Consider the following 18767-nt stretch of genomic DNA (forward strand, 5'->3'; position numbering starts at 1 on the left):
TATGTACTTTCTTTTTGAGCTTAAGTAAGTCCAGGAGCTCCTTGCTGATACACAGAGGCTTCCTGGCATTCTTGTCTGCCTTCCTTTTTCTCAGGATGCACTGCTTCTGGGCCTGGAGGATGTGGTCCTTGAATACCGACCAGCTTTCTCTGGCCCCTCTTCCCTCCAGGGCTTTCTCCCATGTCACCCTGCCAAGCAGTTCCCCGAAGAGTTCAGAGTCTGCTCTCCTGAAGTCCAGAGTAACAAGCTTGGTGTGCACCCTCTTTGACACCCTAAGGCTTTTGAACTCCACCATTTTGTGGTCACTACAGCCGAGGCTGCCCTTGAGCTTTACATTACTCACCAGCCCCTCCTCGTTGGTGAGGACATGACACAGCATAGCACCTTTCCTCGTGGGTTCCTGTAGTACTTGGAAGAGGGAGTTATCATCAACACATTCCTGCAACCTCTTTGATTTCTGGTGCACTGCTGTGTTGTCCATCCAACAGGTATCAGGGTGGTTGAAGTCCCCCATGAGGACCATGTTTTGTGAATGTGAAGGTGCTCCTATCTGTTTACAGAGGGCCTCATCCACTTGGTCTTTCTGCTCAGGCAGCCTGTAGCAGACCCCCACTATGATGTCTCCTTCCCTTCCTTCCCTTTAACCCTAACCCATAAGCTTTAGTGTCTTTGGCTGAAAACGCCAAATCTCAGTGGAGTTTGGATAAGGTCGGTGTGACAGAGGACATCTCTGTCCTCTTGTCTTCTCCCTACCTGGAGGAGGGACCCCAGTGGTGTTAAGAGAAATGCTCTGTGTCTTGCTTCTTGCTTTGCCTGGGCTAGATGTGGGGACACCCATGGGATCCCTTGCAGTACCGTGGTGTTGACTGCCCCATGCGAGCCCGCAGGACTTTGGCCATAGGTCCTGCTGCAAGCCTCGTGCATTATGAATAATGCATTGTCTTTTAATGTATTGTTAGTGGTTCTTGTTGAAAGGCACTGAAAAGGCTGTTACTGATGTGTTGGGCTTGATCTCTCTCCGCCGTGTGGACTTTCCCATCCTGTGTTGTGGGACTTTGGGCAGCGCTGCTTTACCGATTTATTTATTTTAAAGTGAATTCTGCCCAAGTTGAAGCTGCACGCTGTGTTCTGCCTGAGTGCAGGCTTCCTCGCAATGAAGCAGATGGCTCTTCGCCAGGAGCAAGCCGCGCACTTTCTGTAATTTACTCTTCCTTTTGGCTTGGTCGGGCTTTTAATCAGCGCCAGCCTCTGCCGTAGCCCGTTCCCTCGCGTTCGTGTGCGTGTGAGGGAGAGAGTGGCAGAGCGAGGAGCTGTGCCTGGGCTATGCTGACAGACGACTTTCCCCTCAGTTGTCAGGTTTTGAGCCTGTCAGCAGCGCTGCTGGTAAGTGAGGGGAAGAAAAGCCCACGCCGGGGCTGGGGGAGCAATGCTGAGCCGGCGGGGAGCAGCATGGAGGGAGCACGGGATGCGGGATGCCGCCAGCGAGGTGGTGCAGGCTCCCCAGCTGCCCCTGCAGACGGCTCAGTTGGCAGCGAGGGATTTCCCCCTCCTTCCCCTCCCTTGCTAAAGATCCTTCAGCTAGTATTACTGGTTGGATCCTTGGCTTATTCGTTTTTTTTTGTTTTTTTTTTTAATAAAAGAAAAATCCGTGCGGGTTTGCAATCCGGAGCTGAACCACTAATCCCCTGTGTCTGCCCAAGGATGCTGGCGTGCCTCCCACATACACCTGAGCTCCTGGGGAGGGGGGAGCAGGGGCTGCCAGAGATGTTGGCCACTGGCGGGCAGCCCCGTTAAAGGTGGAGCGTGTGCGTGGGGCAGTGCCCATCCTCGCTGAGCCATAACCGACGCGGTAACCTGCAGCCATGGAGTCGCCCACGAAGGAGATCGAAGAATTTGAGAGCAACTCTCTAAAATACCTGCAGCCAGAGCAGATAGAGAAAATCTGGCTTCGGCTCCGAGGCTTGTAAGTAGCACTTTTTTTCATGTCCTTCTCCCATTTCCTCCCATTGTCAAAATTACTGTAGCACTTTCCTTTTCCTTTCTTGTCAGTACCTTCAAAATGACACAGGAGTTTCCACACCTGTTCTCCATAAATACAGTGACTTAATGTCAGCAAAAGATCCACTTGCTTCCTTAAATGAAGCCCGCTTGTTACGCTGAACAAACATTCTTAGCGGGAACGTAGAAATGTCATTAATGAGACACCTTAAGTTAGCGGCACTTTGTGAGTTGCTAATTACTTTAGCTGCTGCACTGGAAAAGTTTTGTTGTTGCCTGAATGGAACCTAACAGGGTCCTCTGATTTTGGCAGTCCTACCACTAGCTGCAACCTACAGAAAGACTTTTTTTCTGTATGTGTACACCATTTCTGGCACTGATGCAGTTAATAAGGACAAAATAGGCAGAGGAAGCACAACTGGAAGAGACTTCCACCAGCACTTTTGGCAGCAGCAAATTCACGTTCCACGGATCAGATTCCATTGATTAATTTATACATTTGTTGTTAAGCCTGAGTTGGCATGAAAAGGTGGGACGCTGCTTCCTGAGTAGAAAAAGAAGTACCTGTGCTGAAAGAAGAACTTGGGACTGTAGAAAAATGGAATTTTACAGGCTGTTGAGCTTGTGTGGCTTATTTAGAGTTAATGTCTGGCATCTTTTTCAGAGTCTCAGTATGCAGAATGCTGTCTACCGGCAATAAGAGCCACTGTTGGCTGCAGAGCATTTATTTGCCCATCAGTTTTTGGCCCAGCCAAAGCGGAACACTGCCATATTAAGCAGCATCCCTCCCTGTGTTCATAACTGTGTTGTTTTTTTTTTCTTTTAGCTTCACATGTTAGAGTTATTAAAATTTCAGCCCTCAGGGTGTGGGGGGGGAGGGAACAAGAAGGATAGGAAAGAGCAGAACTGGGAACACATAGGAGGAGCAGGCTAAAAATGGACAACAAAGGGTTCCCAGTTAAACTGGAGTTGCTGTGAGTGTTGTTTAGTGTGGGCAGTGACGGCATATTTTGTAAGGCATATCCAAAACTTCTGTAGGACTCCAAGCAGACTAAAAGACATGCATGAATATGTATTTCCTACAAGGCGTCACTCCAGGAAGCCTGTTTTGTGAAGGAACTTAATCAAAGTGGATGACAGCTGTCTTGTAAGCCTTCCAAATAGAACAGCCACACAAAACAAACCCTCTTATTTTCAAGTCTGTGCCACGCTGTAGTGTTAGGAGTCCTTGTGTTTCTGTCTAATACGGAGTTTAGCAGGGTGCCGATTCAGAGCACACCTGAAGTTTTGCAGATAATTCCTTAGCAGCAGAGTAGTTCAGGATCTCTCCTGCTTTGTGTACAAAGCAGTGACTGTACATTATCTGTCAAACTCCAGGCTGTTCCACCTTTGGGAGACTTGGCAAAACTGCAGGACTTATTCTACATGTGCAATAACTAAACTTCAGGCTGTTTCTCAGTATAGCCCTCTCGGTCGGCACTATGTGTGTATAACAAACACACCTTTTCTTTCTGAGTTTCAAGATTTCCTTGCTTAAAGAAGAGAGAGATCCTGTGCAGAATTCTTGATGATAAGATGAAAACTGAAAGGGGTTTTGCTCTAATTAAAGACTACAGATTTTCCATCTCCAGTCATTATATGCATACACACACAAAGTGGTTGCAGACTGAGGTTTGGCATCATACTTCATGATTTTTCTTGTCCTTCCTTATTCACGCCTGTATGTGTAAGAAGAATGAGTCGATGTGCGCAGCCATCTCAGAACCCTTGTAAACAAGGCACTTCATTCTGCAGAGATCAAATACTACTGGAGGAGACATCACTCCCTGCCTCTGGTATGCTGACAGTTTGTGATGCACAAACTGCTTGCGAAGCTCAGTGGTGCTGCCAGAGCAGTGCTAAGCAGGCAGTCAGGGGCAGCGTGCTGCTGGGGACCTGTAGGCTGCAGCAGGCAGGGACCCAACAGGTTATTGCATCCTGCCACCACTTCTGCACTGAGAAGGGCCGTGATGATACAAACAGTCTCAGGTGCTCAGCATCGGCTTTGACATCTCCTTGGTACGACTTCACCTGCGGCGAGGCTGATACCTTTCTTCCTGCCCTCCCACCCCCAGTCCCAGCTGGTGTGTCTGCTCCCAGTGACTCAGAAGAGAAACCAGCATCCCGTTTCACTGCCTCTTTCAGTGCCTAGCTTTTCCAGGGAGTGGAGTCTTTTAATTTCCCCCCGTCTCAGCCTGCATAGTTGCAAGGGAATGGAAACCCAAGGGCTGCTAAAGGGTGGTTAAGCTGAGGCTCTTTTCAGACTCCCATAATTTAGTGTTTTCTACTTAAACAATTCTGGCGATAGCTCTTTTGCCATATGCCTGGTACAATTCTGTCCCCCAGGCTGGTTGGCCTGTGGGTGTATATTTTCAAGGAACAGAGAAGCCTTTTGGACAGTGTGCAAAAGGCAGGCTTTGAGAGGCTGAAGCCGGGTGTCTGCAACATGAGTTGTACGTTGCTGTAAGAGTCAGACAAGATACTGAATTTGCCTGTGGAGTGGATTGGAAAGATTTCCTTCTTGGTTTCATTATGCATCTCTCCAGCACGCAGTTTCTTGGTTAGGACAGTCTGGTTGTCTTGTCTGGATGAAGCAGTGGTTCTTGGGCTGTATACAGATTCCTTTTGCTGTTTAAGAAAGAGCTAAAAATATAAATGTCATAAAATTTTGAAAATATTTTTACTTGACATATACATTTTCATGACTTAATGATTCTGTGCAGCAATGTACAGGAGAAGTCACTGAACCTGCAGTAGGTTAAATAAACCCTCAGGTTTAAGGCAGCGTGATAAATTGTCTCATTGGACAGTAACTCATCTGTGGCAAAATTCTTGGGTGTCTCGTACTAGAGATCTAAGTAACAAATGTCAACTTTTGTACATGCCCTATTAGATATTAATTTAGGTTTAATTGCAGATCAGAATTAATCTGTTAGTGTTTTATTTTTAATAAACATTCATGAAGGGTTTCTGAATAAGCTACTTCCTGGGCAAAGGTACCATCAGAGGTATTTGAAACTCCCTGGGGAAAATCTTGCCAGTTGGCTTCTGACCGCCTTGACCTTTCATGTCGTACCACAACATGAGCAAGGAGTTTACTCCAGAGCTCTTCTTGTAGGACCTCACTCAAGCAAAACATGTGCCTGTGCTGGACATGCAGCCGTCAGAGTCCTTTCTTTCCTTGGAACGAATGCTCCAGATTCCCCTGCAGCATCGTCCTCCCAGGAATAGACCTGCTTCTGTGTTTCATTGTCATCATAAATGAACCAGGCTGGAGCAGCTTCCTGTCCCTTCTGGGGTATCTCAGATGTTGGTAGTAAGAACAGAGAGCCTGCAGAGCCACATACGAAACATGCTGACAAGCTGTTATGTGAGAACGCTCTCTGTGGCAGCGCCTCCAAGCTTCCTGGTCCCATCCCCACTCCTGCCTGGGAATTGGGGTGGGAGAAAACAGATTGCAAAATATAGGGGAATGAGAAGAAAAGCTGTGGAGAAAGGTGTATATGCTCTAATGCCTGGGGGTGAGAGGGCATTAAGTCCTGAAGGGAGGGCTGCCCTCAAACTCCCTGTCCTTGTGCTAAGATAGTCCCTGGGGACTTCTGACTTGCACTTGTTCTGCATCAATCTGAACACTGCCTTTCTCTGACAGCTGCAGAAAGCAAAAAACATGCCTTGCCCAGGGGCTTCCCCTCCTGGCTGCCTGAGGGGTATCTGCACACTCCTCCTCCTAAGCACGTTTTTAATTCATGAGCGAATCTCTTTTGTTCCTTGGCTGCTGTGCGGCTGCAGGGATGTCCATTTGTGATCTCACAGGTGGACTGCCTTTGAACAGCCACCTATTATTCCCTGGCAGTTTACCCATGTAAGCAGACAATCTCAGCCTGCAAGGAAAGGTGTTCCTGAAGGATGTGTTGATTGCTTGTTTATAGCTCTCAGTATTTCCTTCTGCCAGAAAAAGGGACTCGAGTTTCTTGCTCTTCAGTAAGTGCCACGTTCTGTCTTCCTCACTCCACAGATCCTCTCCAGAAGGCTGCCCTTTTTCAGAGTTGCCTTAAACAGCTATAGGCTTGAACACTGCATGCAGAGGAGTTACTTATGAATCTGCCCTGCGCTCTCCTACAATTGCCAGTAACTCATTCTGTTATGCACAGGACCTTCTCCCTTCAAAACATCCATCAAGTTTATCTGGGCCCATTATGGAGCACTGTTTGTGGCAGAGCTTGGAGACCCAATTTCAAAACACAACTGTGTTGGGATGTTCTTGTTTTAGCACCTGGACTCCAAGCTGTGGGACTGCAAACTCCCATTTGCTACTTAGGGCTCTTAAAGACTCATGAAGTGGCCTAAGTTACCTTCCAACTTCACAGAGACAGATAAAACACCTGAGCCCTTTTCAACACTAAGATTATGTGTTGTATCAGACAGGTGTTTAAGAATGCAGGTGCACATATCCAAAGAGCTTCAGTTGAGCTGTGCTAGTTTAGGGCAGCTAAAGGCCCAGCTTGGAGGTATTTTCAGCTTAATTTTTGATTGTTTTTTGCAGAAAAAAAATAAAGTTAATTTCTAGCTGTTACAGCATAACCAGGATCTGCTAGTGCCCCTGCAATACCTTAAGCATTACAGAGGGAAAAAAGACAAAATGTACTTCAACTTTCTTCCTGATAGCTGAGATTATAATGTTAAATTGCTAAATTCATAATAAATCCTTTCATTCTCAGTGTAGTGCTTCCTCATGCTGCCAAAGATGAAACTACAAACAGCAGCAATCTCTGAACTGTGACTCAAATGGGATGCTTGACTTTGATCTCATCTTTCTGGTTGTCCTGCTCAAACCTATAAAAAAAGCTGTAAAACTGTTCTAAAAAATCTAAAGGGGAAGGAAAATAGAAACACACACAAATCAGTGAGTTTGAAAAGTTTGTGGTTTTGCTGAAGATCCGGAATGATATTTCAGCACATAGGGCATTTCCTTAACTTCCTCTGCAAAGCACCATGTGTCCTATTGATGGTGAAGAGGTCCAAATGCAAATGTTACTGGAAGATTGAAATTCAGATTTGTTCTTGAAATAAATGGTGATGCAACTGATTTCAGTGGGAAAACATGGAGCCTCAATGACTGAAGATGATTTCACAAGCGTCACTGAGCCGCTGCTTGGTTATCTGTTTCCCTGTCTTATCCATATGTACTCCACAGTATTTTTAGGTTTTCTTACATGAAAAAATGTCACATGCAGAACAGCTGGTTCTCCCAGCGACAGTACCCTGATCTGCTTCATTTTCATTTATGTATCCATCATAAACAGGAAAACAGAATGCTCCCTTCAGTTCCAGTGGCACTCCCTACACAGTGGGCTTTGTCCCCAAATATTTTAGCTGGCAACAGATAGTAAAGGTTTAAAAAGCCCCTCAGAAAGCGCCACTTTGTTGGTAAATGTGTAAATTAGTTGGCTTTCAAGTGGAAAATATGAATATGCTAATTCCTTTCCGGAGGTGAAAGAGGCACTCCTGCTGTCTTTGGTCTTGGTTTCAGACTTCCTGAACCTCCTGAGAGTCTAGGTTTAAACTGAAGCCCTGTTCACCTTGGAAGCAGGACTGAGCTACCTTCAACCATATTTCAAAACTGATGCTGCTGCCCTTTTCCTAGTTTAGTTTTCTTGATGAGCATAGACAGAGATTATTTATCAGAGAACCATGTCAAGAAACCTCTGTACAGGCCTCTTAAGTCTGTATTTGACTTTCCTCATGTGCCTCAAGTTGCCGCTGAAAGTAGAGATGGGCATGTTCAGGGAACAGGAGGTGGAGGCAGGAATGGGTGACAGTTAGCTGTCATGCTTCTTGGGAGGACTGAAAAGGTCTCGCTGGTCAGAAAATGGCTGCTGGGTCTGTGCTGGGGAAGGCTGTGCTATAATGTAGGCCTACAGATTCCTAGTTGGGGTGAGCCACTCTTTGGGTATGAGTGACTTAGCTAGTTGTAAAGTTTGTTGGGGTCTGGTTGCTCTACAATATTGTTCTCCCCGTGGTGTGACCATTAAACTGAGCCATAACAGCTTATTTCGTACTGCCTGTAGAATAGGCCTTGAAAGAAGTGCTGACAGCTGCTGATCTCATGACTGAAAAGTGAACAGAAGAAAAAATATATTATAAAAGATAGGAACATAGCAACTTTAGAAGAAGATAATTAAAAAGTAACGTGTTTGGGGGTGTAGTAATTCAGTAAACTGAAAAATTTTGCCACAGTCCTTCAATTGCTCCATTCCATCCAGTGACTTTTATTTGAATCTTAAATCAATAAATGAATCCTGTAGGTAACAAAAGAGAGAAGACTTCATGTTTAATACTGAAATGTTGTCTAGGAAATAATATACACTGTAGTTTTTACAATAATCATAAAAAAAAAGCTTTTATTCTTCTGGAGGTAGTACAAATGAATCATAACTGCGGCCTCAAAAGCAATTATTTATTTCAGCAGTCATAAAAAGAAGACCATAGCCTGCTGTAGAAGAAAGGGGCTCCCTTTGTAATTTAAATGCAGTGCTTTTCAAATATCACTGCTATAAAGCGTGCAATCCTGAATAAGAAACAAGAATATGGAAAAAGTTATTTCAGGGAAGATGAATTTAAACCTTAACTCAAAGGGAAATTACAAGTCTTTCTGGAATTCTTTTTTAAAAATGTCTTGGTGGGATAGGAGTGCATGCATAAAGAAATAAAACTCAGTGGAAGACAGCACTGAAACTCTGCATGTTTATGTGTTTTAAAGGCTGTGAGGCCGGCTCATCTCCTAATCTGCCAGCTTTTGGAGGATTCAAACACTATATTAAACCCAACTCAGCCCTTGAAAGGATTTTTAAATACTGTGTTTCTCTTCCTTTCTGCAATTCATGAGATACTCCCTTCCCGTTCTCTTGTCTCGTTTCATCAAAAAATCACTTCTGTCCCTTCAAAATACTAGAAACTATCTGGCTCTGAGGGATAATTGAGGTACGTGTATTAGGGCTGAGCCATTAAAACACTATAGCACTTGTGAAAAATACCTCTACAGATGTGATTTGCTCTCAAACCACTAGGGATTTTGGTAGATCGGAGGTTTTCTAGAAAGGTTTGTTTGGATTCATAAGGCTGTTTTTGATCTCATGAATGGTGCTGCTAATACTGGGAAGAATGGCTTCATTGATACCCATCCATTTGCAGGGGTGAAATTAGAATCCAGTTCTTGATCTTTGAAGAATTTTTTTTTTCTTTGAAAAATTAGTTTTTTAAATTAATTTGTGGCTTGAGAAAAGTCATTTAGCCCTCTGACAGTACAAACTCTTCCCCAGTAGTGTTAAGCCCAAATTTGTGTTTAAATTTGTATTATAGCTGGTTAGATTCTATACTGCCCAGGCCTCAGCCAAAATTTGTCTGCAGTTGTCTTGGATATTCAAAAAGCAATAGATTGAGTGCAGCTCAGAAGCTGGTGAAACTGGTTGTAAGTTCAACTAGTTGACTTCAGAGGAATTAGGTTTCCTCTCAGCAATTGGTCATGTCCATGTTGAGGATGTTTGAATTTTTCTGCCCAAGAAGGGTGCTACAGAGCCCTCAGAGAGCCACAGCTTTCTGATTTTCAAGAAGGGGCTTGAAAGTTATCCAGTTCTCTCTTTGCCAAGGTACCCAATTCATGTCTCTGTAGACTACCTCATCTTCTGTCAGAGGGCCTCTATGCCTAGCAATAGGTGACACTGGATGGAGAAGGCTGTGTAGGCTAGGCATGCAATGATTGTCATAGTCTTTCTTGGAGAGAGAGTTGCAGGAGATTATTTATTTATTAAGATGCATGTAGACTTGTAGGAGAAAATTTGTTTATTAAGATACATGTAGACTTATATGATATGTTTCATGCTTTTCTTCCATATCTGTCTAGCTGTGGAGTCGTTTTGTTATTAATGTGACACTTAGAATGGCTATTAGTAGGTCTGTGTCATCACTTTAGAAGTGATTTCTTACACTCCTGGGGACAGATACTATTTGTGCACGAAACTCCTAGCCAAGACAGAAAATCGCACGATATCCATCTGTAGTATGAATCCTGGCTTGGTGCAAATCTCATTTCAACACCAAGATTAGCACAAATTAAAATCTGTGCCATTTTAACAGCTAAGACTGTTCAGAGCCCTGTAGCTATAGCTGTGACACTCAGGGAGTCCTTGCAGGGAGAGCAAACTGCAGCAAGCATTTAAGGGCAAGGGAGTTGAAGCAGAGCATCAACTCCCTTGCAAGGCTGAACAGTTCCAATGGTTGCTGTAAATGATGCTCAGATCACACTTCCTCCCATGCCTCCTGTGGAGCAGCTGTTTTTCTGCGATTCACTAGCTGTAAGCAGTTACTGCTTTCTGCTAAGTAAAGAGACTGCATGCACAATTTAAATATCCTCCTATACACATATTGGTACATCAGGGACAGCTACATCAGATGGAAGAGCTCTTTTTTTTTTTTTTTTTGGATTTGCTGGAAAAGTGAAAGAGGAACTGTGGGGGTTGAGGCTGGCTGGGAAGAACTGGGAGATCATATATGTAAGAACATAGTGACTCAGAAAGGGTGGAGAGGAGAATGAGAGAGATTAAAAAAATAGAAGAAGGGTTAAGGGAAGAAAGGAGATTAGTCTTGTGAGCAATTCAGGCCCCTACATGTAAATATTTGTTAGATTTATTTACACACAGCTTAAAATAGTTTATAACACAACATAGTTTATAACAAATAGTTTATAACAGGCAATTTAGGAGTATTGATGAAAATCACAGGGATAGGGGCTGCTTTTAAAAGCATTTAAAAGTGCTGCCCAATTTGTAGCACTAAAATTTTTTACCTCACTAAAATTTTAATGGGAGACTGTGAAGAAAAGCGTGTTGCAAGAATACCACTGGCTATCAATGCAGGAAACACTGCTTGTGTGTCGCGTTCAGAGCATGACTCGGTTTAGGTGAATGAGGGTCCCTTCTTCAGAGTGCTATTGCTTTGTTTTTTACAGGACTGGAGAATTGTCTTTGATATTTTGGCCACATTCTTGGTGTAACAACAGTCAAGATTCTCCCTCTCATTCTCACTGGCTTTGTCTGGGCAATCATCTTTCTTTTCCCCTCTTCGCACTTGCATTCCAGGTGCAAGAAGCCTACAGCTTTGGATGCAGTTTGACTGGATGTATAGATGAAGTCATTCGCGTTGTGTGGAGAGCATCTATGAAGTGCTTTGCAGAGAGATGCTTTCATGTAAATGCTCAGTGATCTCTGTAAGACCTGTTTCTAATTAGCTCAACGGTAGCGAAGACATCTCCTTGCAAATGGAGAAGAATCAAATTCTGGAGTTATGCACATTTGCTGAATAACTCAGAGTAAATTATCATAATGGTCCCATGTAGCCTCAAAATCTGTGGGACATCAAATAGCATTTTGCATTGCCATTACCTCATGGAGGCAGGGAACTTGACTCCACCCTTGAAACAGCCAAGCTTTTAACAACTAGAGTAGCTGTCACAACTGCAGCGCTTGGCATGTGGAAAGGGCTGGAGGATTTGCTTATTTAAATATATCCTCATCTCTGAGTCTTCTGAAGACCCCCTTCCGACAGCTGCTGCAGCATCAAGATACTTGGGAGATGGCTGGCAGCAGAAGAGAGCAGGGCCTTAAATAATACAAATCTCACACAACCTCCTCCATTCTTTATGTGTGTTCAAGGACCATTTCTATCTGTCCACCAGTCCATTCCATTTCCCAAAATTCTCCCCACTGTTTTGAGGAACTCCCATGCCCTGAGCGTGGGGCAGTGCTCCTGAGCTGCAGGTGGGCATTCCTCATCACACTCAGCACTAACGGCCCCTCCATGAGAACACTCCTCCTCCAAACAGGCTGCTGCTGGCTGTTTCCTGGGCACAACGTTGTTCAGCCTGCTCCCCTCTCTCAGCCACTGTTCCTGGAGGAACACAGTGGGGAAAAGCTCAGAAGAAGAGCACTGGCAGTTCACAAGAAGTTGAAATGTTGCTTTTTCCTACAGCTGACATTTAATAACCGGTCTGTTAATGAGGAGGCACAGTCATGACAATAGCTACCCCTCCCTCCTTGCACAGGGCCATGTCCCCAAAAGCCTTGAATCATTCCTAAAACCTATCAGCGCACTGAAGGAGGGGGTGGCTGGGAGGTGGGGGGTGGGAATGAGGAAGGAACATTATTTTGGAAAGGGAACACTATGGCTTTGTGCAGCGATTTTTTCACCCCATGTTTAGGCTTGTTAAACAGTAATCCGAGTGTTTCAGCCTGTAACCCAGAGTCGGGAGAGGGCCTGGCACAAAAACCATGAGATTTAAAATCCTGCGTCACACCAGCTGTCTGCGAGAGACCAGAGGGGGTGGGCTGTGTTCGGGAGGGGGAAACAATAACAAGCAGTAGTCCAGTAGATTTACTAGAGCTTAGGGCAAGATGCAGATTTGTTTAGTGACTTCGCGCACGCGGCTGGTCTGCTCTGATGTAATTCCAGCGCATGTTTCCTGTCTAGATATTTAATCCAGGGTATGAACAATGATTTCCCCCCCGCCTCTCTCCCATCATCGTGCACGCAGTAACTAATCACAGAGCCAGCGTGCATGAAACAAACTGGACAGCTGCCTGTTTGGCTCCTGCAGGATCTAAATACGCTCACTTTGCATAGTAGCAGTGAGTACAGTAAGTTTTTAATCTATACACGCTTGTTTCTTCCAGGGTCTAACAGCTTCTTCCCACTGGGAGAATGGAATTTCAGCTAAACTATTATGTGCTTTGAACATGCAGGATGCACCAATATTGCCACTATAAGTTCTCTGCAAAATATTTTACCTTATTCCAAACAGAACTGTCCCCTTTTACACTTCTTGCTGTTCTGACTTGGTTCCTTAAGTTCTTTCTGTAGGAAAATTATCAGGATACAACCAAAGAATGCACAGTAAAGATTGCGTATCGGCTCCCTTTTTTGAGATGTACTAAGAGAAGGAAGCAGCATCCGCCTGGTGAAGTCGGTGTTCCCCTGTAAGCACAATGTGCAGCACAATGCTCAGAGCAGTGGGGAGGAATTCCCTTCCTGCCTTCCATTCCATTGTTCAAGAAGAGTCACAGTCTCTTCCAGTGGGAGACGTGGACAGGCTTGTTGAAGTACCACCCATCCTGTGCTCTGCGGGTCATCCCCTTTGTTTGTTGCAGAGCCAAAAGTTCCATCAGCCATTTGGAGCGGCCAGCTAGAAACAACACTTGGTCACATGAAGTAAAAATGTGTTTATAAACAGCAATTTGTTGTGTGAAGGTCATAGAGTGTTGGGACTTAATCTTTTTCTGTTTTTTTTTTTTTTTTTTTTTTTTTTTTTTTTTGTCTGGATACTGATGTGGATATTGAGAAGAGCTCTTTCTCCTTTTTGGACTTCAGGACTTTATTTTCCTGAAAAGCACTTTTCTGTAACTGCATTTTTATAAGCATGCTTCTTTCTTTAGAATGTGATGTGTATAAAGCATAAAATAATTTTCCGATTGTGTATTAAGAAAAAGCTGAATGAGCAGTAGATGATACTCTTTTCAAGGGACTAAATAGTTAGGAGCAGCTCCATTTTAATTTTTACTTAATATTTTTCCTCAGCTAAAACCATGCCAATTACAATGGCAAGGTTTTTTTTTTTTTCATTATTGTTTTGTTTGCTTGCTTTGTTTTTGACATGAGGAGTGATGGAAACATGAATGACAATAGAGGAAGAGCTTCAAGATCTCAGTAATTGTTCTGGTTCTGTCCAAAGTCCACATGAATTAAACTAGATTTTTAGAAAATTTTACAGTGACTTTTGCTGACTTTTCTTTGGTAGTTAAGATGCCAGCACATTAAAATACCAGTTTATTGCCCAGTCCAGGATGGTTCCAGGAGTGAATTTGAGTTAGCTCTTCTGATTTGCCCTTGCTGACACCACATGGTGTGACAACCTGGAGCACTCAGCTGTCCCCATGGGGTTCCCACTGTTCCCAGCAGATCCCTCTGCCTCAGGCTGTCTTGCCAGAAACCTTAGAGCCTTCATATATACATACTGTTCAGTGCCAACCAGTTAAGAAAACTTTTTCCTTTGCCTCATTTTCTACACGCTTGATATACATACTGTGTCATGAAGAGATGCACAGCAGTTAGCTTGCCTCTTCTGGCAGCCAACGCTATTTATCAAACTACGGTTGTCCTTCATTAAAATGAAGCTCAAGAAAATCATGACAGTTTAGCACAGATCATCTCTATGTCAGCAGGAAATAAAATACCTGTAACTAATACGCATCTGGTATGCTGTTGCCTGAACACAATTCTTACAGCTGCGTGGGGTCCTACCCTACCCTCCTGCCTGAGGTAGCTGCACTGAATTCAGGGTCGTCATCTCTCATAAGAGCATATACTTATAGCATATAGTTGTCACTGATATCACTTTGCCTAGACCATGTACATAACCCCAGTGGTAACGCCTTCAGGCTCTGTCCACTCTTTACTAAATTGCTGGAGATGGGATCACAGCTGCCTTGAGCTGACTGCAGAATAAAGTCCTCACAGCTTGTGCTGTCAGACAGGCTTTTCTGTAAGGAGAATTTAGAAATGTTGCCTCTCCTGCTATACTTCACATGGACTCATTACACACATTAAACCCCAAACGAAAAAGCGGGAACCTTTGTTTAACCGCAGGTAAGAACACTGTCACAGCAAAATGTTGCAGAAGAGCAGGGGCAGCACAAGAGAGGTATGGCCTAGCAACTTCAATCTTCTTTAGGCCTGAAACTGTAAGTTTCTTGAAATACTTGTTTACCCAGTTTAGAAAACTCAGTAGCTGAACTGGTGGAGACTGTCAGATCAGCTAAATATCAACATAGCATTTTTACTGTTCAAGAGCAATGTGTATATTTGTTGACATTTAATTATTTTTACATATTTATTACAAATTATTTAGTTTGATAAACTAATCAGTTTAAGTTAAATTTACACTTTGTTTCCTCTTGTTTCCAAGATGTGACGCTTTCTCCCTTATGTTCTGGCTGTAAATCTCTTGTCCCACTTCACTGTCTGTTTTTTCTGAAATTGTTGCGCTTATTTCAAGCTGTGAATGTTTCTTGCCATTGCATGGTTACACTGCACATGCCTGTGCTTTAGAGCATGCAGACTTCTAATCTACTTAAAATGAGAAAAATGACTGCCTCATCCTCTCATGATTTCGATATGTCCCCATGTAGGTCAGGGTCCAATTTAAAATGACTTGTCTTTTAAAATGCCACATAAACCCCCCATTACATTGCAAGTACCAGCTGAAATCTCTTTCCTCATCCACTTCTTACAATGTCTTCTCCTCCATTGTCATTAGTCTCTGTGATTGTACTGTTTTTAACTTAGTGGAGTATTTTGCTAAGCAGACTGTGTGGAAGAAACAAAAATTATGTTTGTTATTGATTAGAGAGTGATTAAAGCAAGAAAGCTGGTCTTCCTGTTTCAATTAAGGAATTAAAAACCCAATAGCAGTTGATGGCATCATCCCCTTCAAAGTCTGGCACTCTCAATATATTTATGAGTTCTGGTCAGGGCTCCCATGAGATCCTGAGCTTTGACAGATGCCAGTCCATAGTCTGTGCTGTGAGATTTGGGTTTTGTTAATTGGTTTATACATGGTTATTAATATAGGCTTTGGTAACATAATGCAAATGCATCACTAATCCAGTGATGATGACGAATAATTTGTAATGCACTGAATGTTTCAGTATATCGAGCTGCCTGTGAGAGTAGATTTTCAATTTAAGTGATCCCATCAGTTGGAAAAAGTAGCTTTATCTGAGCCCCAAGCCTTTGCTCGTTGGCAGTGATGTTCAGAGGATGGTGCCTGTCCCTGTTATGAGCTAATATGCTGCTGTGGTATTGTCAAAGAAGGCACTGGGTCTCAGGAGCTGGGAATTGCTCTTTTTCTGCTGCCCAGACGTGGCCACTGAGGGGGGAACTCTTGGGAGTTCTGGGCCAGTGAATTGGAAGGATCTGGTGAGAAAAGCAGTAAATATGAATTGTAGCTGGCTGCTAAGGAAAACAGCAGCCAGCAGGGGAGGAATAACATCCAGCATGGCTGCAGATTCACTGGTGGTCATGAAAGAGCAGGAATGGTCTTCTAGATTAAACTGAAAGGGAGGCTTGTTTCCGTTTTGCCTAATTCTATTGCTTATCTCATTGTTGATTCACTAAGCTACAAAACAGACTTTCAGCACTGTTATCTAAGCACCTATTCTAACATCAGAGGCCTCAGTTAGGCAGGAAAGAACAAGACTTGCCAGAATTTCATGTTTCAGTGTGGTGAAGTGACTTCATCTCTGCACTTCTGAAGGAACTAGTGTGATGAAGCTGGTAGGGAAGCAGGAATGAATAGTTCAGGCTACAGGTGTGATGGGACTCCAGTGCTGAAGGACAGATGTCTGGGGGCTCTTTTGTTAGTGGAGTATTAAGTTCCCACTCAGATCTCTTCTTTTGTGTCTGCTGATTGTTCCGTGAAGGTGGCTGGGGGCAATGCCTTTTTTAAACTACTCTAGCAGATTCTCTTTAGCTAGTCTCTTGGCTCCCTAAATACCCATTGCCCGCTTTTTCCCAAAGGAACATGGATTCAGCATGAAGCAGACACTGCATAAGATTCAGGCTTTGTCAGGAGAGCACAGGCCACTGGATTTCAAGAACTTCAAAAAATATATGTTTGCTAAATTCCTTGGACCCACAGGATGACCATTCCAAACGTATGGCAATGCCCAAGCTAAACAACACTAAGCCACTGTGGGTGACAAATTATGAGTTTCAGCCGGGAAATTAAGTTGTTTGACCATCTTGGCAGGCTAAGGACATGCTTGTGGCCACTGAGCTGAGCAGCATTAATTCACTATGAAATGTCACCTGCTCTCACTTGCATGTGCCATCGGTGGTTAACAATAAGTCCCAGTGCTAACAGCAAGAGTCCTGGTGCTGATCATGGCCCTGGAGGCTGTGAGCCCACAGAGATATTACCGGGGCAGATATAACCCATTAGTCTGAACATAGTGCTCATTAACTTTTAGATTTCAGTGTAAGTTTCCATGGATAAAGCTAGGCAAATGTCCTTCATTTACTTCTGCAGCATGCTCAGTTTCATTCTATGTGCTGAAGGGGTGCCATTACTGTCAAACCCTATGGGATAAATGTGGAATAAATATGGAATAACACCATTCTAACCATGCTGATGTTATGAGTAAAAAATGTGATTTAGGTATTTCTTCAGAGGCTGTGTAGGAGTGAACAAGCAATTCATCTAGTTAGTTGATATGCTGAGTTGTGTGATTATGGGGCAAAAACAGAGCAGTTGGCAGAGCTGTTTAATTCCCCATCTCCTCCACCCTCCCTCCTCTCCATACCTACTTAATCATGTTAACTCACCTCTCAGCAGAATTCTGAGGAGGTCCTTATGGAATTCAAACAGTTTTTGTGGTTCTATTAAATTCTCTTTATCTATGGGCTCCTAGGTGGGGAATAATTGCGGGGGCTTTTGGGAACAACGTGGGCTCCAGTTAGCCGCCATTGTGCTAAGTTTATATACAACCCACATTTATACAGAGCATAACCCTGAAGAGCTACCAAATGAACAGGAAAGCAATCTGAATGGGAAACGGGAGGAAAGTGATTTGCCTAAGGGTACACCAGCATTTCATGACAGGGATAGAAACATGATGCTGGGAGCAGGATATGTAGAAGTTGATGAAAATGAAAGCACATTCATTTTGCATGTTTATTTCAATGGAAGTTGAGTGCCTACGTAGCTTTAGCTATCTACATCTTATTGCTTAAATACTTTCCAAAGTGTGGTCATAGGCATGAGTCCTAATTTTATGTCTGACCAGCACTTTACAATACAAGAGACTCATTTATCTCTAGAAAAGCAGATACTGAAATGGAGGCCTCAACTCTCATATTGCCTTCATCTTATTTCTGTCAGAAGTTGTGTCCTCCCCACCACTTTTTTTTTATTTTACTTGTCAAAAATTAGGTGTTGTTACAACTCTCACTAGGTTTATTTTCATTAGACTCCAGCAGCCTACTTGTACAAGAACTGGTTCTGACTTGGTACTAGGCTTGTGCAGATGTAATTGCATGAACTTCAGTGAAGTTGTATCTAGTAACAGAGGGCCTACCTAGTGTGAGTCACCTGTTCATTCTCTTCAGTATGAGAAAAAAAAATCTTTTGATTTTTTTTTTTTTAATACAAGCTAAATGTAGACCTATGAGTAATACATTCTGTGACAGAAAACGTGAGTTGAATGGATGTGGTAATTATTCTTGCACAGCATGTGTACAGTGGGAAAAGAAACAGAACTTGAGCAGATTTGGTAGTGTCACCTAGTCTTGTGCAGGCAGAAGCACTGGGTAGCCCAAAGGTGCAGGAAGCTCATTCTTTCTGTCAGCTTGGTTTTGATATCAGAAGATCAAGTGTCCCTTGAACTCAGGTGAAAGATGCATCTGGCTCTGGATTTTTCCCAAAGGCTCTGCTAAAGGGAATTTAGTCTCCCAGTTCCTCCTTGCATAGACTCCTCATGGAGCAATAAACCACGATAACTTGTCACATCAGCAAACAAAACCAACAGGTCACCCCACCATGTTAACTCATACATGGTGGCTGATTGTAACCATCCATTGATGCTGACTGTGGTATGAAAAGAGGCTCCTTCTAATTTGTTTTC

At 43.5% G+C, this 18767-nt stretch overlaps 1 protein-coding gene across 9 annotated transcripts in view; it reads left to right on the forward strand.

Moving 5' to 3' along the window:
- PDE1C (phosphodiesterase 1C) overlaps positions 1-18767 on the forward strand; it is a 317833-nt gene that overhangs the window by 124139 nt on the left and 174927 nt on the right. For 3 of the 9 annotated variants that reach the window (XM_021385552.1, XM_021385550.1, XM_021385554.1), the window contains one exon: positions 1641-1963. The exons of 5 other annotated variants lie outside the window; for them this stretch is intronic. In XM_021385552.1, the coding sequence (XP_021241227.1) occupies positions 1863-1963 (101 nt within the window). In that variant the 5' untranslated portion in view covers positions 1641-1862. Of the gene's footprint in view, positions 1-1243; positions 1384-1640; positions 1964-18767 lie in introns of those variants that run through there. One more of the 9 variants, XM_021385551.1, reaches the window with a different exon arrangement.

Source organism: Numida meleagris, chromosome 2, assembly GCF_002078875.1.
Source record: "Numida meleagris isolate 19003 breed g44 Domestic line chromosome 2, NumMel1.0, whole genome shotgun sequence".
NCBI classification, from domain to species: domain Eukaryota; kingdom Metazoa; phylum Chordata; class Aves; order Galliformes; family Numididae; genus Numida; species Numida meleagris.